The 26376-nt window shown below is 44.7% G+C and overlaps 1 protein-coding gene across 2 annotated transcripts in view; it reads right to left on the reverse strand.

The window, feature by feature from the left end:
- The window catches only part of arsb (arylsulfatase B), an 80375-nt gene extending 61388 nt beyond the window's left edge, over positions 1–18987 (reverse strand). The window contains exons 1-3 of one of the 2 annotated variants that reach the window (XM_043706943.2): positions 18703–18987; positions 3873–3990; positions 1042–1232 (exon numbers count right to left, since the gene is read on the reverse strand). In XM_043706943.2, coding sequence (XP_043562878.2) covers positions 1042–1232; positions 3873–3990; positions 18703–18951 — 558 coding nt within the window. In that variant the 5' untranslated portion in view covers positions 18952–18987. Of the gene's footprint in view, positions 1–1041; positions 1233–3803; positions 3991–18702 lie in introns of both variants that reach the window. The other variant, XM_043706933.2, reaches the window with a different exon arrangement.
- Between the last annotated feature and the right edge of the window lie 7389 nt (positions 18988–26376).

A 26376-nucleotide genomic window follows, 5' to 3' on the forward strand; every position in this document is an offset into this window, starting at 1 on the left:
AAATGGCACCCGATCATGGCGACAGTGGAAAACCTTTTCACTGTACTTTATGGTTTTTCTCACTGGAAAAGACACATGACAATCAAATCGTTTATTTATTCATTCTGGTCCAACAGGGACTCAAGGAGCAATTGATTCTCAATCAAGGGCCTTGTCCCACGGCTGTCCCAATATAACTGGCAGTGGGAGAGGTATGCAGCCAACATTTAACCCTTGCTGGTAAGTGAATGGATACAGTGAATGGGTGTGTCTTGAGCCACTGGAAGCCCCTTCACAGTTTTACCTTCCTGCACACCCAACCCACACCATGTTGTCTGGTGTGCCCCATTACCGCCTTCCCAGGTGACCAACCATCCTGATGGAATGTCCTGCTTATACACGGCTGGTTCACTCGAAACATTAACATGGTGTGAGACAGCTGAACAAAGGTGTGTTCACTCTCAAAATTTACACTGTGGTGTAGGGACCCTATCTTCAAGTACATAATACAAAACCATGTTTTACTATTTACATAAGGTTTACTGCCAACAAACACAAACCAAAAACAAAGAAGAATCTTTAACCCTAGCTGGGCTCGACTGTGTGGCTCCCCTTTGAACTCCTTTGTTATCTTGTTCCATACAGTCACCCTGACCTCCCATTACTGACTCCGGTATAATGTTCAGCTAATTAGGATTAGTCATTTCAGATCAAGACTGTTTCATTTCAGATGTCAGACCAAACATTATTCTTTAAATTTCAAACCTTTTCTTGTGCATTTTTGCTTCACAGCTTCCTTCTGACATATTCCTTCATGGCTGCCTTCCTACACGGGCAGGTCATTTTTTTAAAACTTTGATCAGCTCTCTTATTTAGTACACCATGTCACTTTCCTGACTTGCTTTGTAACTGCAACTTGATGATATTAATATATGACAATGGACAATTCTCAGCTGATGCATTCAATTCTTGAAACTTTGCTCTCAGCCCTATTTCTGGCCACCAGAACAAGGCAGTAACAGCACAGGCTTTATTGTATTTTTCTAAACAGTTTGTACAAACCTTTGCAGGGTCATGTTTAGATAGAAGATCAATAGCTTTCCTTGTAAATAAATGGGTTGAATATATGTTTGTATATTCAGCAGCAGGTTCTTCCCCATTACGCAAATCCAGTGCACAGCGAGTGACATTTAGCTTCTCAATGAAATAACAGCGCTTGTGGGTGTAATAATCCTCACTGCCCAACAAGTAACCTAAAATGCAAAATAAACAGGCATTAAAGCAACACAATATGGAAAATTGAGGGGACTGGTATTTATCTGTAAAGTGAATCAACTTTTGAAAGATTAATTATATTTAACAAATCTCACATGAATATATTGATAAAATTATTGACAGCTCTGCTTTGTACAAAGAGTTGGGAGGTCATATTATGAGGAAGGTATAGAGGAGATGTCAGAGGTACGTTCTTTATGCAGAGTTGTGAATGCATGGAATGCATTGCCAGCTATCATGGTGAAAGCAGAGTCACTGGGGACATTTAAGCAACTGCTGGACATGCACATGGACAGCAGTGAATTGAGGGATGTGTAGGTTAGGTTATTTTATTTTAGATTAGGAATAATCCTCAGCATGCATTGTGGGCCAAAGGGCCTGTTCTGTGCTGTACTTTTCTATGTTCTATATTACAGCTGTACAAGACATTGGTTAAGCCACCTTTAGAATATTGTGCAATTCTGGTTTCCTCCTATAGGAAGGATGTTGTGAAACCTGAAAGGGTTCAGAAAAGATTTACAAGGACGTTGCCAGGGTTGAAGGGTTTGAGATTTAGGGATAGGCTGAATAGGCTGGGGCTATTCTGTCTGGAGGGTCTCAGGCTGAGGGGTAACCTTGTAGACGTTTATAAAATCATGTGGGGCATGGATATGGTGAACAGACAAGGTTTTTGTCCCCTGGGGTGGGGGAGTCCAGAACTAGAGGGCGTAGGTTTAGGGTGAGAGGGGAAAGATATAAAAAGGGACTTTAGGGGCAACTTTTTCACGCAGTGGGTGGTATGTGTATGGAATGAGCTGCCAGAGGAAGTGCTGGAGGCTGGTACAATTACAACATTTAAAAGGCATCTGGATGGGTATATGAATAGAAAGGGTTTAGAGGGATATGTGCCAAGTGCAGGCAAATGGAATTAGATTAGGTTAGCATATCTGGTCAGCATGGACGAGTTGGACTGAAGGGTCTGTTTTTGTGCTGTATACCTCTATGAGTCAATGGAAGGGGAAAGTCTGCCTTTAATTGGTAGCATTTTCAATGGCAAAATGGGCACCCAAGTGAGTCACACTAATTAGGGGTAATCGCTGCACTGTCCTGAATTTGGGCCTAGTGTTATAAAATGAGGCTGGTATAGATTAATAGTAGCTATGCCAGTGCAGAACTTGATGGGCCAAAGGGTCTCTTCTCTACTGTACGGTCTATGAATTAGCCAGAGGAGATCTGAGTGTCCCCTAAACAGATGCAGGAAGAGGTGGAGGCTGGGAGGACATAAGAAAGAGGAAAGATACGACAAGGAGAAACTCAGCGGGTTTGACAAGTGACAAAACAGAGTTAATGTTTCACATCCAGAGACCCTTCTTCGTAACAGGAAGAGAAAGGTTGTTCAAGGTGATGTGCTCAATTCAGCATCACTCCTGCAACATGGAACATTGTTAATTGCAAAGTGAAAAGGAATTACATAGAGTAGTGGTGAAACCACATCTGGACTACCGTGTGTAGGCTTTATCTCCTTATTTAGGAAAGGATGTAAGTGCCTAGCAGCGGTTCAGAGGAGATTCACTTGACAGATTCCTGGGATGAGGGAGTTATCCGCAGAGGCAAGTTTGGGCCTTGCATCCATCGGCGTTTTGAAGATTCATAAATGATCATGTTGAAACATATAAAAGGTCCTGGGGAGACTTTGCAGGCTGGTTGCTTCCCTTGTGGGAGAGACCAGGGTGAGAGTATACAATTTACAAATAAAACGAGACTCCCATTAAGATGAAGTTGAGGAGAATATTTCTTTTTCTCCAGCGAGCCATGAGTCTGAAGAATTCTCCTCAAACAGCAATGGTGGAGGGGCACTGAACATTTTTAAGGCAGAGGTAGTTGGATTCTTGACTAACAAGGAAGTCCAGAAGGTATCGGGGTCAGCAGGAAAGTCGAGTTGAGACCACAGTCAAATTGCTTATTCATATAGACATATGTAACACTCTTACTGGTGAGGGCACAGGTGTGGATGACCAGAGAGAGCAGAATTGAGCTGTGCTGCATTGTTACTATAATTCAGCAGCCTGCTCACACAGTTACTGAGGCCTCACATTAGAAGTAATCAATGCGAGATAGTAGAGGGTGGCAGACGCTAACAGAACGAGACCCCCAGCAAAAGCCTTGGGTTTTGTGAACGGCGTATAAGGAAACATGTAGGGGAAAGAGACTTGCAAACAAAAAAAATCAAAGTTGTCAGCAAAACGCTAGCGTGAAGCTCATGGTGGGACAGTGGCACACTGTAACCAGGTGACAATGGGTCATGGCTGGGCACCGTTGAAACCATGTCATTTTTAGAATTTAGAATCTCAGCAGTATCCTGCAAAAAAAATCAAACAAGCACAGCTGACAATCATCACGTGGAAACAATACTTGTTGGGAGGTGGTGGGAGAGGGGACATCTAAATGCACCACTCGTGGTGAAACTGCCCACCAAGCGGGCTCCGTAGGGGCACTAACCTCACTCAGGCAGGAAGAACGTACTGACCACTAAAACCAGGTGATGCTCCGAAAGAATCAACAGTAATTACCAAAAAAAGAATCAAATCCTCTCTGCGTTGGGTAGCACTCCTTCTTGTACATGCCCAAGTGCCACTTGCCTATCATGTGAGTCCTGTAGCCAACCTCCCGGAGTAGCTCAGGCAGTAGCTTTTCATCCAATGGGAGGCAGTATGGTTGACAGGGCCAGATAATTTCATGTTGTAGACCTGTGTGAATCTGGAGAGAAACCATGAAACGTTAATCTGCAGCTGGCCGAGTGTGAAAGCACGGTTGCTATGCAACACATGACACCACTGCATGATAAAAAGAATGCTTCGAAATTGCTCAGACACATTAGAGCCCAGCAGATGCAGCCAATTGTCTTCTTCACAATGCAAAGAAAATTAGGCTAGAGGACTCGACAATATTTTAATGATGTCTTAAAATAAATCTTTCAATCAAGCTCCTGGCTGATCACCCTCATATCTGTATGTGGAAGATTTGCAGCATTTATTAAGTGAAGAGTTTTGCATAAATGTAAAGTTGCTGTGGTTTCATGCATTAAGATTTATTGTACCTCTATGGAAGAATGATGAAAAGCTTCAGAACCTGGAATGGGAGTAAACTTGTTGGCAACCCAATGTGTTCACCCTGAGCAATAAACAGTCATAGTGACCTAGGAGCTCGTGACATTGACTTTGCAACACTCTGTGGGCAGGCAGCAGATGGAGGCCAGGGGAGAATGCACTTCCTTCTGGAAAAAAAACGTCAGACTGTGACCCCAGAATCCATCACCAGGAGGAACAGGATCAGCACCATACTCTCTCAACTCCCTGTGGGTGTTAATGGAGGACTGAGGTCCTTACATCCACATCTTAGTCATTACTAATAGGCCAGTGTCATCTGCAGTCACTGGTTTTAGGTTCCGACTGTAGCGAGTAGCTGCAGAAGGTATACTCTGCTGCCACTGTGTGTGATACTGAGTGGGCTCAATGAAGTTGCACCAAGTGTGTGGCTTCGTCCTGGTTGGTGTCAAGCTTCTTTCCTGTTGTTAGATCGAACACTCATCTAGACAAGTGGGGAATATTCCATCTCGTTACTGACTTTTGAGCATGGGAGTCAGTGGGGAGTGAGCAGATCAGGTTACCCACTGCAGAATTCCCAGCCTCTGACCTGCTCTTGCAGCCACAACATTTGTGTGGCTAGTCCAGTCCAGTTTCTAGTCAATGGCAACCCCCATGATGTCGTCAGAATCAGAACACAAACTGTTTCAGGACCCGAGGAATCTCAAATGATGCTGAACATCATGCACTATTCAGTAGCCCAACAAAGAGAAAAAAAATGTTACTTGGAATCTTGGTACCTGGTTATAAGCAATTTTGTTATGCAAGAGAAAATCTTATTTGCAAGTCTTCCTTTTTCTTGTTACTATATCCCTCTGGTATGTTTTGTTTATTTGTCTAGTCTTGATCCATTTACTTTCCAGGGCCTTTTGAAAAGTTTGAACAAAAGAACCCCTATTTTGGAAGTTGTTGCTACCAAAATCTTTGATCCCACATCACTGCTACCAAAGAATAGGTGAAGGTCCAGTTGGTCCAGAGAACCAACTCAGAGGGAAGAGAGACCGAGCGACAGAGACACACACATACAGAGAGAGAGAGAGAGAGAGACGCACAGAGAGAAAGACACATACAGAGAGACACACACACAGCGAGAGAGACCAGCAAGAGAGAGAGACACACACACTGCGATAGAGATAGCCACACACAGAGACACAGAGAGACACACAGAGACAGAGAGAGAGACACACACGCACAGCGAGAGTGAGAGAGAGACAGACAGACACAGACAGACAGAGGGAGAGACACACACACACACACAATGAGAGAGAGACAGAGAGACTAAGAGAAAGAGAGAGCGAGAGACACACACACACACGCACAGAGAAAGAGAGAGACACACACACACAGAGAAAGAGAGAGACACACACACAAAGAGAGACATGCACAGACACAGACAGAGATACAGAGAGACAGACACACACACGCAGAGAGAGACACATGCACAGAGAGAGACACACACAGCGACAGAGACACATTCACACACAAAGAGAGAGACAGAGAGAGAGAAAGAGAGAGACAGACACATACACAGAGAGAGAGAGAGACATGCACAGAGAGAAAGACAGAGAGAGACACACACACACAAAGAGAGAGACAGACACAGAGAGAGAGAGAGACACACACACACAAAGAGAGACAGAGAGACATGCAGAGAGAGAGAGAGAGACACACACACACACAAAGACACAGAAAGAGACACACACACACACAAAGAGAGAGAGAGACAGAGAGACATGCACAGACACACACAAAGACACAGAGAGAGACGCAGAGAGAGAGAAAGAGACAGAGACAGAGACAGAGACAGAGAGACACAGACAGACAGACAAGTGGCGGTGACTACAGCCTGAGAGTCAGCATGCCTTAAGCAGGGGGGCAATTTGAAAAGGAGAGTCCTTCATGGTAACCTCAGCCAATGTGGGAGTTGAACCCATACTGTGGGCATCAACACCAGCCATTCAGCCAACTAAGCTAAGCAGCCTCGAGGGGCCAAATGGCATATTCATGGAACCATACAGTACAGAAAAGGCCCTTTGGCCCTTTGAGTCTATACCAACAAAAATGCACTACCATCTGCACTAGTCCCAATTTCTCACACTACCTTTGAATATTAATGACAATTCAAGTGCTCATCCAAGTACTTCTTAAAAGGTTTGATATTTCTGTTTCTCCTACCGTCCCAGACCCCCGCTACCCTCTGGGTGAAAAGGATTTCCTCAAATTCCGATTAGAAATTATGCCCCTTTGTTAGTAATCCTTCAACCAAAAGGGAACAGCTGTTTTTTATTTTCTTTGTTTCTGAGAACAAACAACAACAAAACCTCTTTGGAGTTTGAAACGTTTGCAGGTGAGTAGTGCCACAAACACCATTTTGTTTAATCATTGCAATTAGTTCATATAACTTCAAAGTTATATGTTGTTTGAAGAGTAGCACCAATGATGGAGTAACAGACCGGACACATCTCATTGATTTCTAGCGATTTCAGTTTTGACCTCCCCCAGCTCAGCCTGACCACACCAACTCCAATCTTTCCCCAAGATTCACAGACACAATTCCCATGCCTTTCCTTTGTTTGAAGGACGATTTGTTTTCTCTAACTTGCAGACCCCTTAGGCTGAAAGATTGGTAGGTGAAACCTATTTGGAGTCACTACAGGTCATCTCCAAGGATGCACAGTAATCTTTAGAAGAATTCCCTCAGGGCAGGAAAGAAGGATCACACTATGTTCACAGATAACCCTTATCTGATAAGCTCTCATTACACACAACAGGCCAGCAGCATGTTATCTTCTGGCAATACCATTGATACCTGACCTCTCCTACTGTTGGAGGAGAAAGTGAGGACTGCAGATGCTGGAGATCAGAGCTGAAAATGTGTTGCTGGAAAAGCGCAGCAGGTCAGGCAGCATCGCTGGACAAGCGCAGCAGGTCAGGCAGCATCCTGGAAAAGCGCAGGAGGTCAGGCAGCATCCTGGAAAAGCGCAGGAGGTCAGGCAGCATCAGGATGCTGCCTGACCTGCTGCGCTTTTCCAGCAACACATTTTCAGCTCTCCTACTGTTAACAATTTAAAAGCAATCTCTTTGATGTGTTCACCTCCTACAGTTTTACTTTATTTGGCAGAGCAGAGTAAAGCAGGACAGGAGAACACTTTATATAACGCAGTCAAACAACACATCGTATGTTTGTACTAATATGCAGAGATTCAAAAGATCTCAATGAAACTTTGTAGAGATCTCACTATCCCATGCCAACTGCTGAAGACATTTTGCGACAATTTGCCAAGACAAAGGACTTGACTGCCCTCTCTGTGGAAAGTTAAACATCACACAACACCAGGTTATACAACAGGTTTAACTGGAAGCACTAGCTTCCAATTAAACCTGCTGGACTATAAGTTGGTGTTGTGTGATTTTTAACTTTGTAACCCCAATCCGACACCGGCATCTCCAAATCATGACTCTCTGCGAAAGTTGGTTATTGGCAAGTGAATCTGGATAAAAACAGTATGCTAACTACATTCTGGGAACGATACCAGAGGCACAGTTGCTAGTCCATGCCATTTGGCATTTCACCTGCTTTTGACATATAACACAGAGAGCCAGAGATAGTTAGCAATTTATCCAGGATGGAAACTACTGCACTTGATCTGTTGGTCCATAGACGTCGAGACCCAATGAAAGAAGTCATTGGTACAGAATCTGCTAGAGTGCGCTTACCAGATGAAGCCAAAGCTAAACAGGAAAAAGATCCAGTTGAAGACGCCTCAAGTATAGGATCACCAACTGATAGCAAAAGGATTTGTTTGGATCTAATTTGGAACTAATTGTCCTGACACTATTGAATATAAGAATTAGATCAACTGATGTCAATGACTACCAATGAGATTGTAGAACGCCTGAATGCCACTTCAGTCATTACATTATCATGAAATTATAATGGCCCTCAATTCATAAATGAAAATTCAGTCTCTTCATAAGAGATTGGGTAATTCAACTTCATACCTCACCTCCACACTATCTGTGGTCAAATGGAAAGGTTGAGGCAGCAGTGGAACTTGCCAAAGTGGTCATAAAGAAATTGAGCAAATCCATTACAGACTTACATAACCCAATCCTTGAATGGAGAAATAGACCCAATGAAGACATGAAATGTAGTCCAGTCCAAAGACTAATGTTGCACTGCACCTAAACTACTCTTCCAATAGTGAAAAAAGATTATCGAAGCCAGATGCGGGAATAGGTTTGTCAAAACTAAGGTGAAACAATAAAACCAAATGTCAGTTTGATAAAACTGCCAAGTCATTGTCTGACCTGAGCATTGGAGAACCTGTCAGAGTGCAAACAGTCAACACTCCTCAACAAAAGTCAGTTCACATGGCAATTTGGGACCTGTGTACAGCCGTGGTTACCTTGATCATCCGCAGTAAATGTGGGACCATAGGTAGGCCGATTGGGTTCAAGCCTCTTCCACAATTTAATAAGGTTACGGCTGACGTGATTGAATCCTCAACACATACACCCTGATAACCTTTCACCTCTTATTTATCAAGGAGCTATCCACCTCTGCTTTAAATGGATGTTTACAGGTTGAGAGAGAGAGAACAGACTTGGCACATGGAATATAATGTAGGAAAACGTGTGCTTATGCACTTTTTACAGGAAGAATAGGGGAGCTGAAAACTATTTAAAATGAAAAAGACTGAAGAAAGCTATAGAACAGAGAGATTTGGGAGTTCTTGTCCTTGAATCACAAAAACCAATCTTCCAAGTTCAGTGGGTAATAGAGAAAGCCAATGGAATGTTAGCATTTCAAAAGGAAATGAGTATAAAAGTAGAGAGGTTTCACTAAAACTATCCGAGATGCAGGTCAGACCTCCGCTGAAATATTATGAACAGCTTTGGGCCCCTTATCTATCCTGACATAAGAGGCAGTCCATAAATGGTTCACTGGGCTGATACCAGGTATGGACGGACGGTCTTATGAGGAAAGTTTGAATCGGTTGAGCTTGTACTGATTGGTACTCGTTAAAAATCACACAACACCAGGTTATAGTCCAACAGGTTGGAAGCACTAGCTTTTGAGGCACTGCCTCTTCATCAGGTGGTTGTGGAACATGACCATACAACCCAGAATTTATAGCAAAAGGGTTACAGTGTCATGGAGTTATAATGGTATATTAAACAACTTCAGTTAAAAATCACAACACCAGGTTACAGTTCTTAAATTTAGATTAAGTCTTTCATCTTTTAGAATGGGATATGGTGGTTTAGGTTCTTTAATATATAAATCCCAGCATTAAAGAACCCAATTGATGCTAATTCCCTTGTGGGAACATCTAGAACCAGAGGGCATCAGCTCAGAGGGCTGTTGAGGCGGAGTCAGAAGGTGTTTCAAAGCTGAGGTAGACAAATTTTCAATGAGCAAGGAAATCTAGGGTAATGGGGAAAAGGCAGGAAAGTGGAATTGATTATTATCAGATCAGCCATGAATAGTGGAGCAAACTCAATGAGCTGAATGGCCTATTTCTGTTTCTATGGTTTATTGTCTTAAAAATATTTAAAGCCTTCAATTACGCACCTTTTGAACAGAGTTCCAGAGACTGACAATCAATTAAGAAAATATTTTGCCTAATCAGTCTTAAATGGGTAACCTCTTATTTTTAAGCTACATGCCTTAGTTTGTGATTGTTCCAATACAGGAAACATCCTGTCCACAGCAAGGCTATGAGGCCACCTTAGGATCTTAGTTGTTTCAATCACATCACCTCTTATTCGTCAAAACCCCAAGAGATACAAGTCTAGACAGTCCAAACTTTCCTCATAAGACAACCTATCATTCTAGATAGTGGTGAGTAAACCTTCACTAATTTGTTTCCAACATATTAACATCCTTCCTTAAGGAGACCAATACTATGTACAATATTCTAGATGTGGTCTCATCAGTGTCCTATATAACTGAAGCATAACCTTCCTCCTTTTGTGTGAATGACCATATATATCACTGCAACCACAGATATTTATATATAATCAGAGAAACTGGCCCTGTACTAAAGGCAATAGATCAGGATGGAGATACATCACCACTTGCACAGAAGGTAGAATGATCATCTATTCTAGAGGTCCCCTGTGCAGCAATGGGTCAGCAACAAGTTACCACAATAACAGTGCTCACTGCGAGAAATGAACAAATACCAAAGAAATTTCAATGACTACATGCAGGTGTGCCATTAGGAAACCCGCAGTATTTAAAGAATATCCATGCAATGTACATACAGAAACTAATAAAAAAGTGAAACTTTTGCTAACACATCATGTATTAATAAAACATCATTCTAATTGTGACCATGTGTTAGTAACCTGTAATACCAAATTCTAAAATGAACTATGAAAAAGGGGAAAAGTTTGGAGAAATGCAGTTGCCCTTAGTTGACTTGCCATAGTCATGTGACTTCCAGCTCTGTTGTAAATGCCTGTGCCTGTCATAGTTGTTAAACATACATCACTGGGAACATTCATGATGCTCAGAGTTAGATCAGTGCTGATCTCCCAAGAGGATTGTGGGGCTGAATGACACAGACAGGAAGGGCTTTGAAAATAAGGATGAGACTTTTAAAATCAAGATGTTACTGTCTTCTTTTGGCTCCCAGTTAAGCAAATACAGGGTTGCTAAAAGTGAGCAGGACTGGGTGAGAGTTTAGACGTGGAAAACAGAGTTTTGGATATCCGCTCAATTATTGAGAGTACATTTTGGAAGACCAGTTAGGGGTGCACAGGAATTATATCTCGAGGTGACAAAGGCAAGAAAGCTTCAGGAGATGAGCTGGGACTGGACAACACTGGGCAATGTTACAAAGCTGGAAAAAAGCACATGAATGTGCAGTTTAGATAAGGAAATAATTTTGAACAGTCTCATCCTCAGCCCTAGACAAGTTAAATAAAGAGCAGAGAAGGAAGAACAATTCAATACAAATAGCCATCAAATTACCATTTAATTTCAGGGTGGTGGTGCCTGAACTGTGCAATGAAAAGATTCGTACTGCTTCAGTGATCTGTAGTTGGGTCATTGCTGGGTCAAAGTAAATTGCACAAGTTTTCCATTGTAGCTGACTGGAGAAAGCATCGGGGAGACACTGGCGAGGAACAGGGAAAGAGTTGTGCAGTAGCAGCACCACCTAGTGTTTTATTTTTAAACTGCTGCTGCTAATTGCTTGGTAACAAATCTGCTCACCTCATCAGGAAGAAATTACACCATTATCCTGAGAGTCCAGCTCAGGTGCAGTTAGTGGAGGGAGTTTCTGGATCACGATTATTTCATCTCTCATGCTACAGTTCAGGAGGTGAAAGCTGGGAAAATCAGGCAAAGTGGAACAGGTTCTTGCAGCCTGGGATTGTAATGGAGATTGTGGGTGATTCCCAGAATTATGGACCACCCCATACATCACCAACAGATGGACCTTCACCTCTCTGGATCTTCTCTCTGTCTTACCTATTGAACATTCATAGCATTTTCTGTTCTTGATCAACAGAAGAGTTTCAAAGGCATTGTAACATCCTCCACCCAAGGTCCCCGTGGGAAAAGAGGGAGGACTCAGACACGGAGAGAACTCTCCACTGGGGATCCCCATTGCCCGGCAGTAAACAAGCACATCAAGGTGTGTCTGGCCGGTGAATGGTAGAGTCAAGGCGGATGGTGTGCAGCATCTGCCTATACAAAACTCACCGTTTCACAAGCTGAAAGGACACACACAACACATATTCAGGAAGCAGCTCAGCTTATGGGGCACAGGTATCGGGGGAAGGTTTGGGATCCTGGAGCCAATGTAAAATTCCATTAAAGGCAGACGGGATCCCATCACACACCTGAACATCCTCCAACTAGTGCACGATGTCAGGTCTGAGCACTACCGTTTTAAGGCACTGGATGGAATTGGCAGTGAGCCGGATGCCCACCACTGCAGTGTGTGCCAATCCCTGAGGCAGCACCTAGCCCAGGCCCCCACTACCCAGCATGTCCCCCACCCTGGTCACACCCATAGCCACTGCCTTCCCCTCCGCCAGCCACTCAAACCCGTGGTAGTAGTGGAGGTCCAGATTCCTGAGCAACAGCTCTGTTGATAGCTGCAATGCCGATAGAGAGTAGGCACAGCCCAAGTCAAACATACTCCAGCCACTGATCAGATCCTGGTAAAAGGCAGGCAGCCTCTCGTGTCGTAAATGAGGTCACGCAGCCAGCTGAAAATATTTGTTACCAGAGTGCGCCACCTGCGAGGGGGGTATGGCTTGACGTAAAAGGTAACACTACAGGGCCTGAAGATTGAAAGTCACCACCTGGGTGCAGAGGCACATCAGTGACTGACCACCCTCCTCGACAGGGAGACTCAGAACCTCTGCCATGACCTTGTGCATCTTCTTGTCCCAGAAGAAATAAACCAACATCCTGTAGATTTTATTACAAAACCAGTAGGAGCTAGCTCTTGGAGCCGAGGGGAGCCAAGAGTTTGGCCTCAGCTCCTGCCAATTCCTGGATTCCTCAGCCGAGCTGAATCAGACCTCAGATAGTGGAGATGAGTGGTGTTCCTTCTGAGTTCCCTGTATCTCCTCCAGCAAGAAATCTACTCACCATGGACCAACCATGAGGCCGGAACATTTGGCCCATTTGATCATGACAAAAGACACTGCTGAGTACACCACCTGGCACTTGTGCCTCCTCCCCAGGTCGGCCAACCAGGTCGGTGAGCGTGAGAAGCAGTCTAAGCTGAAAGAACCACCCCAGTGCCCGGCTCGGGCACAGCCAACCCTGACAACATCCTCCGCACGGGGCACAGAAAAGGCTCCACGCACAGGGAATATAACTGGCCAGACAAGGGGCAGCCCTGACTGCCTCTTTCCTTTGGGAGAGGAGGACATGTCAGGGACGCATTAACTTTAATCAGATACTCTGCAGCGGTGTACAAAAGTCAGATCTTGGCATCGAACTGTGTCCCGAACCCAAATACTCGCAGAGTCCTGAGCAGATACTCATGGTCGACCCTGGTCGAGGGATAGGAAGACGCTTGATAGACCAGTCGTCTGGGAGAAATGGATCAGGTTCCAGACCAGATGGACCTTGTTGTGGAGCCTCCAGCCCAGGACCGTGTACGACTGGTCAGGATTGATCGTGTGGTTCTGCATTGATTCCAGGTGAGATGACAACACCCTCGTGAAAATTTTGTAATCTGTGCTGAGGATGGAGAGCAGACACCAGTTCTTAAGTGAACAAAAGTCCCGTCTTCGGCAGCAGCACAGTGACCGCGTTGCACCAAAAAAGGGGCAGCTCTCTGGCAAAAATCATTCCTCCAAGACCAAACATAATTGCTAGGATGTAGTTCACTGGCAACACAATACCTCCCCCCCCCCCCCCCCCCACCCCCGACCAGTTACAAAGTCAGCAATATACTTTAGAAGCACAATGTTAATAAATCCCTTGATGATTGTGGGTCTTATTCTAACCACAGAACTTGAGTACATAACCTAGGCTGGCACTTCAGTGTTCGATGGAAGCAGTTATTCGGAGTTTCAACTATCATAATTGAGATGAGACACTGAAATCACATCTGCCTATTCAGGTTCGGCATGACATTATTATTATTCTGTTGGTACTGGTCAAAGGAGGCAGATACGATGGGCCATAAGGCCTTGATCTACACTGTAATAATTTTGACTGTCTGCTGGTCAATGATCAAACCAAGACTTTTCTCTCAACCAACAGCAAACAGAACAAAACTGATCTTTCAACTCTCAGATTTTGTGGGATCTTGCTGTGGGAAAGTAACACACTTTTCTTCTGGCATATGTTCAGACATGCATTATAAATTTGCCTTGAGAGTGGGGGGGGGGCGAAGCACGGTGGCTCAGTAGTTAGCATTGCTGCCTCACAGCAGCAGGGATCCAGGTTCGATTCCCGCCATGGGCTACTGTCTGTGTGGAGTTTGCACATTCTCCCAATGTCTGTGTGGGCTTCCTCTGGGTACTCTGGTTTCATCCATAATCAGGTGAATCAGTCATGCTCAACTGCCTATAGTGTTAGGTGCATTAATCAGGGGTAAATATAGGGTAGGGAAAATGGGTCTGGGTGGATTATTCTTCAGAGGGTTGGTATGGACTTGTTGGGCCAAATAGCTTGTTTCCATACATTGTTCTGAAGTCACACTTCTGTGTGCTATCCAATGAGAAATGATGCCATTGCTAATTACTTACAATTGTAAGCAGACTCAAGGTTTTAGATTTTTAGTTTTACAGATTTACTCACTCAACCTGGCTGTTTTTTTTAAATTTTATTAAAATTTTGTTAAACAATACAGTTTACAAAACAATTGACATTAACAGCTGTATACAGAGAAATAGCAATTTTACAAGGGAGAGGAATGGCAAAGCCAGGCCCCAAACCCCAATGTTCAACCAGTTCTCAGGGAAATGAGGACAAACCTCAAATCCCAGTTTCAATCATTGTAAAGCAGTAACAAGGACATTTGTACATATAAGACAGTCCAATTACATAAAAACAGTGCATACAATACAGACCCCCAGCAACCCAGCAAGTCACCCATCCCTCCCACCTTCCGGCAACTCTAAGGCAGCCCACCCTGCTTCCCTAAACCCACCACCTTCCGACTTCCCTAACCGCCCTTCGCACCTACCTAGCTGTTTATAAGAGGCTTTTTACAGTCAAGACGCAATTTTATACACAAACCATTGGCTTTGAATTAAGCCATTGAGTTCATACATGATGTAACAATTTCAGAACAATAATGCAGTAGTATTATAAAATTATGTGGCAGTCAGGAACAGACATCTGAATAGAGACAGCACAAATATTATAATTGAAGAGTAAGGAATTATTAAATCAGCAGCTAATAAAGCTACATTTTATTTCTAACAATATACTACCTGCAGTTTAAAAGTACAGTTAGAAGCAGATTGTGGGAGCAGAAGCAAGACTGTCCTTGGCTCATAACGTCACAGAGACACTTAGGAATAAAGGCCTGATAAGGCAAACTCTCTAAAACACGCTCTAAGATTCAAATAGCACTCTGTCATTTCAGGTTTTAAGAGTAACCTGCTCTGGCCAACAGAGAAATCCTGCTGTTACCCACAGAACAGTAGTACCCTGCTCTACTGCCATCTCACTTTTATCGTATTGCTGTCACAAAAATAGGTTCCCTGGGCTACATCCACTTCGTTGATTTCTGGTCCTCGTGGTAAACTTCCTGCATTCAATGAGCGCCTCATCTTCCGCCTAGGGACCCTCCAACCACACGGGATGAATGTAGATTTCTCCAGCTTCCTCATTTCCCCTCCCCCCACCTTATCTCAGTCTCAACTCCCGGATTCAGCACTGCCCTCTTGACCTGCAATCTCCTTCCTGACCTCTCCACCCCCACCCCCTCTCCAGCCTATCACCCTCACCTCCTTCCACCTATCGTATTCCCAGCGTCCCTCCCCCAAATCCCCTCCCCCCTACCTTTTATCTCAGCCTGCCTGGCACACCAGCCTCATTCCTGAAGAAGGTCTTATGCCCAAAATGTCGATTCTCCTGCTCCTCGGATGCTGCCTGGCCTGCTGTGTTTTTCCAGCATCACATTTTTCGACTTCCTGCATTCAATCTCAGACTGTGTCTATTCTGGTTCTTGGTCTCCTTCTGGAGCCTCAGGTTTTGCTAATCTGATCAAACTTTGTTTCAGACGATGCAAAAATAGCTGATCTGGTCCTGCTCACTACTATCCTGCACTGGACTGCTGCTGAATGGCTTTTGCTTTGCTGCTTCAGTATCACATTGACTTCATTTATTTATTTATTTTTAAATAGGTTATGCATTTCACTGTTTTTAATACTGTTCATGTATCATTTTCTATTACCATGTAGAAAAACAGTTTGCTAACACTAACCTCTTGGTTGGACAGGCTGGTCTGCTTGTTCACCTCTGGGGTGCGGCTGTCCTCCTTCTCGGATGCTGCCTGACTGGGTGTGCTTTTCCAGCACCACACTCTTCAACTCTGATCTCCAGCATCTGCTGTCCTCACTTCCTCCCTGACTGCCAGTAACTGTCCTAGTGATAATCTTTAGGCTTCAACTTCATTTATTCTGTAAAACTATTCCAGCTACCCTTACTGGAATTTGCTCTAAGGTTTGACTGCTTCCTGATCTTGTGTACGCCTCTCAGCCATCACATTGTCCCCTTCAACTACACTAGTACTGTTGCTTCATCTTTAATCACTTGCCTGGTGTTTTGATTTCAGTCCCACAGTTCCTTTGTGCAGTATTGGCACCACTTTTACTACCTCGGCCAGCCACCACCCACTGGATGCAAAGATCAATCACTGCCAGCTCATGAAATCCCTACAAAGTGGAAGCAGGCTATTCAGCCCATTAAGTCCACACCATTCCTCTGAGCAGCATCCCAACCAGACCCAACCCCCTTACCCTATCCCTGTAACGCTGCGTTTCCCATAGTTAATTCACCTAGCCTGCTCATCCGTGGCCACTATGGGCAATTTCCCATGGCCAATCCACATAATGTACACCTCCTTGGACCGTGAGGGGGAATCGGAACACCCGGATGAAACCCACACAGATATGGGGTGAGTGTGCAAACAGGGTGTAATCAAACCCAGTTCTCTGGTGTTGTGAGGCAGCAGTGCTAACCACTGAGCCACTGTGCTGCCTCAGACAGCTTTACCTTCATTGTCTCTTTTCATGTTGTGCAAACCTCCAACTATGATGGTCTAGCCCTTAACAGTTACTATAAACCCATAAGGCAGGTCAGAAACTTGAAATTCTGACCTTACCTGCTGACTCATGAAGTCAGGAGTGTAATGGATTTCCTCCACTCACCCAAATGGGTACAGACAAAAAATTCAACAGCGTCCAGGTGAACACAGCCCACTAGACTGGCATCTCAACCACCACCTTAAATATTCCCTCTCTCTACCACTGAGGGACAGGGTGTATTATATGATGCCAAATGAAAATAGATGCCATAAATAATTTCTTCTCCATTAAAACCCCTGACCTTTCAGATCCACCATCAATAGTCTGATCCTCTACTGTCACTGTATCATCAGTCTCCTGTGCAACAGCAAGTGCAGGAAGAGCTGCCATTTGCTCTGAACACTCTTACCAACCACAGGATTACAACACTGCCATCAATTCCAATCTTCTCCATTGCCACAATTGAGCAAGATCGTTTGCACACTTGTTACCCCATTTAATCCTGAGCTGTGCCTCCAAATCCACAGGATCTCTGTCATAGTGAAAGCGTCTGCTTCCACGACCAGAAATGACCCACTGCTGTCTCGGGTCCCTTGCAGCTGTCAAGTTGCACTCTCAGTCACAACTCTCTGCAGATATCAGCTCATCCAAAACTCTGCTGCCTGCCTTGTTAGCACCATACAGATTGTTTCCAAATTGTTTTGTGTGTATGTGTGTGGCTTTATAAAAACGTTATAAGATACTGCACACTGAAAACAAGGAGAATTATTTTCCATGCTCAAAACTGTGTTATATTTCAGTTATCCCATCCAGCACTGACTCCCTAACAGGTAAAAGTTATGACATTCTCAAACCATCACTAAAGTCCTTTTGTAGCATCACTCTCATCATCTCCATGACATTTCTGAGCCCTATCACACATCCTCCTACATATCCTGTTCCCCTCCACTCAATTAAACCATTCAGCTCCTAAACTGACATTTTCTAAACAGCTACACATTTAAGAATAAAAAGTCTTACCACAACCATGACCCTTATCTTCACTACCCTTCAACTGATTCACATCCCCTACATTTAAAATAATCCTTTATTCTCTTGCACTAAATACCAACTTTACTCTTCTCCCCCTGGGGATGGGCAAAACACACACGTTCTGGAAACTAGCAAATTACTGCAAATGCTGGAGTTTGAAAACACCAAATGCTGGAGATCACAGTGGGTCAGACAACATCTAACATTTCACTGACTGGAAACGTTAGCTTGCTCTCTCTCAGTGGATGCTGCCTAACCGGCTGTGGTCTCCAACACTTTTTGCTTTCACACGCATTCAGGGATTTTGTTAATGGGCTTCACAATATCAGAAGCCCGTAAGTTAACTCCCATTAAGACAGTGCATCCTCCTCAGGATCAAATACTTTTGCAAAGTTACGCTTTAGATAGTTATTACTATCATCCCTAACCCTCCCTTCACAAGATCCCTATATGATCTCCCCGTGTTGGAAATGTTAGAAGTCTCTACTTAATTAGATGTGGACGTTAAGAGCAGCGCGTCTGCTGAAGGCGGCTGGTCTCTCCCTACCTGGTACCTGCCAGTCAGTAACTGGCTCCGTGAGGGTGTACACAGGGGCTGCACGTAGTAGTTTTGCAGCCTGACCCCCTGAGCTGAGAGCTGGTCCAGGACCGGCGTTCGGATCTGGGAGCCGTGATACCCGATGTCGTTCCAGCCATAATCGTCGGCCAGAACGAAGATGATGTGCGGCCGGGAAGCCTCCGAGATGCAGAGGCTGGTGGAAAGGACAAGCAAGCGGAACCCTAAACACAACCCCATTGACCCAGCTCCAACCCTCCAACACCCGGAAGGCAGCAACTTCCAGCCGCACTGTCACATGACTGGGTCCCGTGATCGCTTCATATTTCATTCATGTATCCAATAAACTCCAAAGATTGACAGCGATGTTGCTGTGTTTGCGAGGCCAGTGCCCATTTTAAAATAAATAACCCACACCGTGGATTAATTCATCCATTGATGCATTGTAACTTAGTCCCTTATGAAACAAACTGTATAGGAACATGGGACGACACTTGGTTCCTCAGTGGTAGTGACCCTCAGTCTGAGCCAGGAGGTCTGGTGTAAGTCTCACCTGCTCCAGAGGTGTGTCACAATATCTGAACAGGCTGATTAAAAATAGCAGGGAGAAACAGTCGCAGTGGGCAGTTCGACTCCAACATGCTCTATCATACAACTAGATCATGTCTTCTACTTCAAGGCCACTTCCTCTGCACGGTCACTTGAAATCTTTAACATCCACATCAGTGTGCTTTGAACATACTTAATGACTGACACTCCTGTGACGTAGAGAATTTCAGGCTCCAGTGAAGAATTCTCCTTTTTAAACACATGTCCTCTCATTGTTAAATGGCCTCCCACCTTCCTGTGGCTGCCGTGGAGGGAGGTGGTGTGAGGGCCTGCCTTTCATGTGGCTGCCTTGGAGGGAGGTGGTGTGAGGGCCTGCCTTTCATGTGGCTGCCTTGGAGGGAGGTGGTGTGAGGGCCTGCCTTTACTGTGGCTGTGATGGAGGGAGGCGGTGTGAGGGCCTGCCTTTCCTGTGGCTGCCATGGAGGGAGGCGGTGTGAGGGCCTGCCTTTACTGTGGCTGTGATGGAGGGAGGCGGTGTGAGGGCCTGCCTTTCCTGTGGCTGTGATGGAGGGAGGCGGTGTGAGGGCCTGCCTTTACTGTGGCTGTGATGGAGGGAGGCGGTGTGAGGGCCTGCCTTTACTGTGGCTGTGATGGAGGGAGGTGGTGTGAGGGCCTGCCTTTCCTGTGGCTGTGATGGAGGGAGGTGGTGTGAGGGCCTGCCTTTCCTGTAGCTGCCGTGGAGGGAGGCGGTGTGAGGGCCTGCCTTTCCTGTGGCTGTGATGGAGGGAGGCGGTGTGAGGGCCTGCCTTTCCTGTGGCTGTGATGGAGGGAGGCGGTGTGAGGGCCTGCCTTTACTGTGGCTGTGATGGAGGGAGGTGGTGTGAGGGCCTGCCTTTCCTGTAGCTGCCGTGGAGGGAGGCGGTGTGAGGGCCTGCCTTTCCTGTGGCTGTGATGGAGGGAGGCGGTGTGAGGGCCTGCCTTTCCTGTGGCTGTGATGGAGGGAGGTGGTGTGAGGGCCTGCCTCTACTGTGGCTGCCGTGGAGGGAGGCGGTGTGAGGGCCTGCCTTTCCTGTGGCTGTGATGGTGGTGAAGGGAGGCTTGTGAGGGCCTATTGCAGTGGAATGTGGATCCGTATGTCTGTTCCTTGTGGCTGTAGTGGCTGCAGCTTTAACGAAGGCTTTGTGGTCAGTGGGTGTGGTGTGTCTCTCCTGGCAGTGGTGATGTTGTGGCGGTTTCAGTGGTGGTTCCGGTCCGTTCCTTATTGCTATGAAGGCAATGTGGCAGCTTCAGGCGGCAGCTGAAGTGGCAGCAACTTCAGCGTCAGCAACGTGGTGGGCCCAGTATGTCCCCCCTTTGCTGTCGGTTTGGGCAACGTGGTGGGCCTGGTCTGTACCCCCTTCACTTTCGGTTTTGGCAGCGTGGTGGGCCCGGTCTATCCCCCCTTTGCTGTCGGTTTGGGCAGCGTGGTGGGCCGGTCTATCCCCCCCTTTGCTGTCGGTTTGGGCAGCGTGGTGGGCCGGTCTATCCCCCCCTTTGCTGTCGGTTTGGGCAGCGTGGTGGGCCCGGTCTATCCCCCCTTTGCTGTCGGTTTTGGCAGCGTGGTGGGCCCGGTCTATCCCCCCTTTGCTGTCGGTTTGGGCAGCGTGGTGGGCCGGTCTATCCCCCCCTTTGCTGTCGGTTTGGGCAGCGTGGTGGGCCGGTCTATCCCCCCCTTTGCTGTCGGTTTGGGCAGCGTGGTGGGCCCGGTCTATCCCCCCTTTGCTGTTGGTTTGGGCAGCGTGGTGGGCCGGTCTATCCCCCCATTGCTGTTGGTTTGGGCAGCGTGGTGGGCCCGGTCTGGAAATCTTTGCTTTGGTGGCCTCAGGGGCAGCTTCAGTGGCGATGTCCCTTGGCCACTCCAGTAACCCAGCAGCTGTGGAAGAAACAAAAGTTTTGTGTCCTAACATTGTCTCATTTATTTTTTATAATTTCTGTACGTGGCAACTTATTTTCATAAATACAAGTGACAATAAATTGCTATTCAATTCTATTCTATAAGGTGAAATGTCCTTTCAGCACCCACCTTGTTAAATTCCCTCCAAATCTTATGTCTTTCAATAGGATCAAATGACATTTTTTTAAACCCGATTGGCCCACACTCATCCTGTCCAATCTTTCCTTATGAGAGACCAACTACCACCAACACCAATCTCATCTCGGGTATCAAATAAAACAACCCCCATTCCCCATTCCAAGTGATGGCCTAGTAAATCTTCTCTGAATTGCTAACACATTTACATCCTTCCTTAAATCAGGAGACCAATAGTGTAGACAGTATACCAGATGTGACCTCACCAACATTGCTTCTGTACCTACGCTTTCTGTGATTCATTTACATGATAATCACATCACTCTTTATCTCAGAGTTCTGCAATCTCCTTCCATTTAAATCCAAGCTGTTTTCCTTTCTACTGTCAAAGCCAGCATTGAGTCATAGCGTCATACAGTATGGGAATAGACCGTTTGGTCCAATTAGTCCATACTGAACATGTTCTCAAACAAAACTAGTCCCACCTGCCTGCACTTGGCCCATATCCCTCCAAACGTTTCCTTTTTGTGTCCTTATCCAAATGTATTTTAAATGTTGTAACTGTACCTGCACTCACCACTTTCTCTGGCAATTCATTCCACACACAAACCACTCTCTGTAAAAAAAAGTTGCCCCTTATGTCCTTTTTAAATCTTTCTCCAGTCACCTTAAATTATGTCCCCTGGTTTTGAATTCCCCCAACCTTGTCATTCATCTTATGATTCCTCTGTGCCTCATGATTTTGTAAACCACAGAAAAGTCACCCCTCAACCTCATACACTTCAGTGAAAAATATCTTAATCTTTCCAGTCTATTTTTATATCTCAAACCCTCCAAAATCTTATCTGAACCCTCTCCATTTTAATAATATCCTTCTGCTAACAGGGTGACCAGAACTGGACACAGTTTTCCAGAGGAGGCCTCACAATGACCCGTAAAATCTCAACAATGACATCTCAACTCCTATACTCAAAGTTCACATGTTCACATTTTCCTAAATTAAACAAGTTTTGTCCACTCATTTAACACATTTATACTTCTTTTCAAACCTCTTTTGTACTCTTCATATTTTGTGTCATCAGCAGATTTAGCTACATTTGGTCTATTCAACCAAGTCATTGATTTGGATTGTATTGGATTGCAAATAGTTAAGGTCACAGCCCTAACCCTGTGACTCACCACCATTACCTCTTGCCAACACAAAATTGACCCATTTATGGGTCTTCTGTTTCCTGTTGGCTAACAAATTCTCTATCCATGCTAATATGTTACCCAACACATCATGGACTCTTATTTTGTGTAATAATCTTTGATGTGAAACCTTTCCAAATGCATGTTGGAAATTTAAGTACACCACAACCACAGGTTCCCCTTTATCCACGTGGCACATTAATTTCTGAATTCACTCAAATAAATTAGTGAAACATGCTTTCTCTTTCACAAAACTTCACCCTTAATTTTCTAGAATTTTCTTTATGACAGTTGTCAAGTTAACTGACCTATGGTTTCCTGTGTTCCTTCTTCCTCTCAGCCAGGTTTTCCTTAAGGCCATGATGTTGACACAATCAGTCCCTGGATAGAAACGGCCTCTTTCAAGACTGAATGGACATTCTAGGGGGAGATATGGAGAGGAGGGCTTTTTTCAGTTTGCTCATGGGATGTAGCATCACTGGCAAGACCAGCATTTATTGCCTGATTGAGTCAACAACATGGCTGTGATCTGGAGTCACATGTAGACCAGACCAAGTAAGGACAACAGGGTTTCTTCCCTAAAGGGCATCAGTTAGTCAGACGTGTTTTTACAGTAATCACCAGTGGTTACATGGTTGCCATCAAGGCAGCTTTTTCCCTTTTAACCTGAATTCAAATTTCACCATCTACCATGGTGAGATTTGAACTCATGTTCTCAGTACATAAGCCTCAGTATCTGGATTATTGGTTCAGTGACTTTACCGCTATGGTCAGAGAGTTGACTCACTTTCAAAGTACGCAGAGTCAGTAGTGGGAGGATCGAATTGTACGGGAAATGGCTTGACAAGGCTAGCCCAGAGTTTGCACACTGGTGGTTATATTGATGAGAAGTGGGATGGGGCAATGTTCCTAATGACCCAGTGTTAATTGCCTCAGCTATAGAGGAAAACTGTAGGTTTATCTAACAGGCAGTCAAGCCTGGGATGACGGTGAGAGAGCAAGCAGGGTCAGGTGTATTGATGGATTGGGAAGGGCAATTAGGAAGATAGACACCCTGACAACAGTGCAGTGAAGGGATGCTCGGCAACAGAAGAGAGTCTGGGAGGGAAAGCAGAAAAGATGTTAAAAGAGCAAAAGGTAGATTGATTGGTTTGAGTCCAGGGTGGCAGCCAAAATATGCACACGAATGGACGCAAGAACAACACCACTGTAGACTAGTCACATAGTAATAAGGATATAGAAATACAATAGTAATGGGGCAATAGACATAGATTCTAATAATAAAGAAGAGTATAAAGTCAGAGGTTCCATGGTGGAATGATGATGACTTAGCTATTGTCTGAGTTTGAAAACGGTTGAATTGAGAAAACTCCTGAACTATTTGAGGGTATGGTATCAAGGGACATATTGATGGAGTTAAAGCCAGCAATTATTGCCCATTCTTGAATGCAAAAGTTATGATGAATTGCCTTCTCGAACCACTGCAATGCATTTGGTGAAAATAATCTCCCCACAATAGTATTAGGTTGGGAGTTTAAGAATTTCAAACCAGGATTGATGCAGGAACATAAAGTGGTGACCTAGTGGTATAATCATAGACTGTTATTCTAGAGACAAGGTGGTATTCTGGGGAGCTGGGTGCAATTTGACTTTGAATTCAATAACAATCTGGAATTAAGAGTCGAATGATGATTTAATATGATTATTATTGTCACATGTACCGAGATACAGTGAAAAGTATTGTACTGCAGGGTAACCAGACAAACCGTACTTTTTTATTAGTAAAACAGGGTCATAGAACAAAATGCAGAGTACAGTGTTACAACTGCAGAGAAATATCAACTTTAATATATGAGAGGTCTGCTCATAAGTCTGAAAACAGCAGGGAAGAAGCTGTTCTTAAATCTGTTGGTATATGTTTTCAAAATTTTGTACATTCTGCCCAATGGAAGAGGGTGGAAGAGAGTATAGCCGCATTGGGAGGGGACTTTGCCTGCTTTCCCGAGGCAGTGGAGTCAATGGAGGGAAGGCTAGTCTGCGTAATGGACTGGGCTGCGTTCATAACTTTCTGCAATCTCTTGCAGTTTTGAGTACAGCAGCTGTCACGCCAAGCTGTGATGCATCTGAATAGAATGCTTTCTGTGGTGCATCTATAAAAATTGGTAAGAGTCTTTGTGGACATGCCGAATTTCCTTAGCCTTCTGAGGAAGTGCAGGCATTAGTGTAGTGTTCATGTGGTTGGACCAGGACAGATTGTTGGTGATGTTTCCTCCTAGCAATTTGAAGCTTTAGAACACCTCTACCTCAGCACCATTGTTACAGACAGGGGTGTGTCCTCCATTCCACTTCCTAAAGTCAATGATCAGCTCCTTCACTATGCTGACGTTGAGGGAGAGATTGTTATCTTTACACCATGCAACTAAGCTGTCTATCTCCTTCTTGTATCCTGTCTTATTGTTGTTTGAGGTCTGACACTATGGTGGCAGTATCAGCAAATTTGTAAATGGAGTTAGAGCTGTATTCGGCCACACAGTTTTGAGTGTATAAAGCTTATATTAAAGGGCTGAATACGCAAGCTGGAGGGTGCAGGTGTTGAGGATTATTGGAGGAGGTATTGTTGGCTATCCTTACTGATTGTAATCTTTAGATCGGGAAGTTGAGGTTGCAGTTGCAGAGGAGGGACAGTGTCCTTGGTCTCGGAGTTTTCAGATGAGTTTTGTTGGAATTATGATGTTGAAGGTGGAGCCAAAGTCAATAAATAGGAGAATGTGAATCTATTGCTGATTGATAGGACAAACCTATTTGGTTCACTAATGTCCTTTAGGGAAGGAAACTGACATCCTTACATAGTCTGGCCTCCAATCCCACAGCAATGTCGTTGACTCTTAACTGTCCTCTGGTCAATAAATGCTGGGCCAGCCAGTGACACCCACATCCCATGAATGAATAAGGAAAGAATATATATATTTCTAATACATCAAAGAACATAATTGGGAGCTGGTGGTGTTCCAATGTGCCTGCTGGTATTGTCCTAGCCGGTGCTGCAAGTGACAGGTTTGGAAAATGCTATTGAAGAAGTCTTGATGAATTGCTTCAGGATCTCCTGTAAATGGATTACAATGGCAGTATGCCAGTGACGGATGAAACATTTAAGACAATGAACGGGATGGCAATTGCCAGGGCTGCTGTGACTTGGATGGTGTTGAGGCTTCTTGAGTGTTGTTGAAATATACTTGCCCAGGCAAATGGAGAAAATTCTATCCGCTGAGCATCAGTTGTGTGCTACTTGATAGTTCTGCCAATAACCTTTCCCATCACTTTGCTGAAGATGAGAATAGACAGATGGACAATAATTGGTCAGATTAGATTTGTCCTGTCTTTTGTGGATTGGAACTACCTAACAATTTTCCACATTGTTGAGTAGATAGCAATGTTGTAGCATTCCTGGATCAGACTGGCGAGAGTTAATGCTAGTCCTGAAGCACAAGCCTTTAACACTAAAGACAGATATTGCCAATGTCTGTTTGTAATTGCCAGTATCTTCAATACATTCTTGGCATTACTTGCAGAAAATCAAATGGATGAAGACTGATATATGTGATGCTGGGGACCTTAAGAGGAGATCACAATGGATCATCCGCTCAGCAATTCTAGTTGAAGGTGGTTGCAAATGGTTCAGCTTTGTCTTTTGCATTTATATCGTAGGCTCTATCACCAGTGAGGATGTGGTATTCATGGAGCCTTCTCTTCCTTTAGTTGTACAATTGTCCACCAACGTTTATGACTCATTGTGGCAAGAACACAGAGTTTTTTTATCTGCCAATTTAGTGAGCAGCAGGTAGCTGTTTACTTGACTA

The sequence above is a fragment of the Chiloscyllium plagiosum genome, unplaced genomic scaffold (assembly GCF_037043375.1).
Source record: "Chiloscyllium plagiosum isolate Xiang-an unplaced genomic scaffold, Cpla_swu_hap1 HiC_scaffold_2, whole genome shotgun sequence".
Classification (NCBI taxonomy): Eukaryota; Metazoa; Chordata; class Chondrichthyes; order Orectolobiformes; family Hemiscylliidae; genus Chiloscyllium; species Chiloscyllium plagiosum.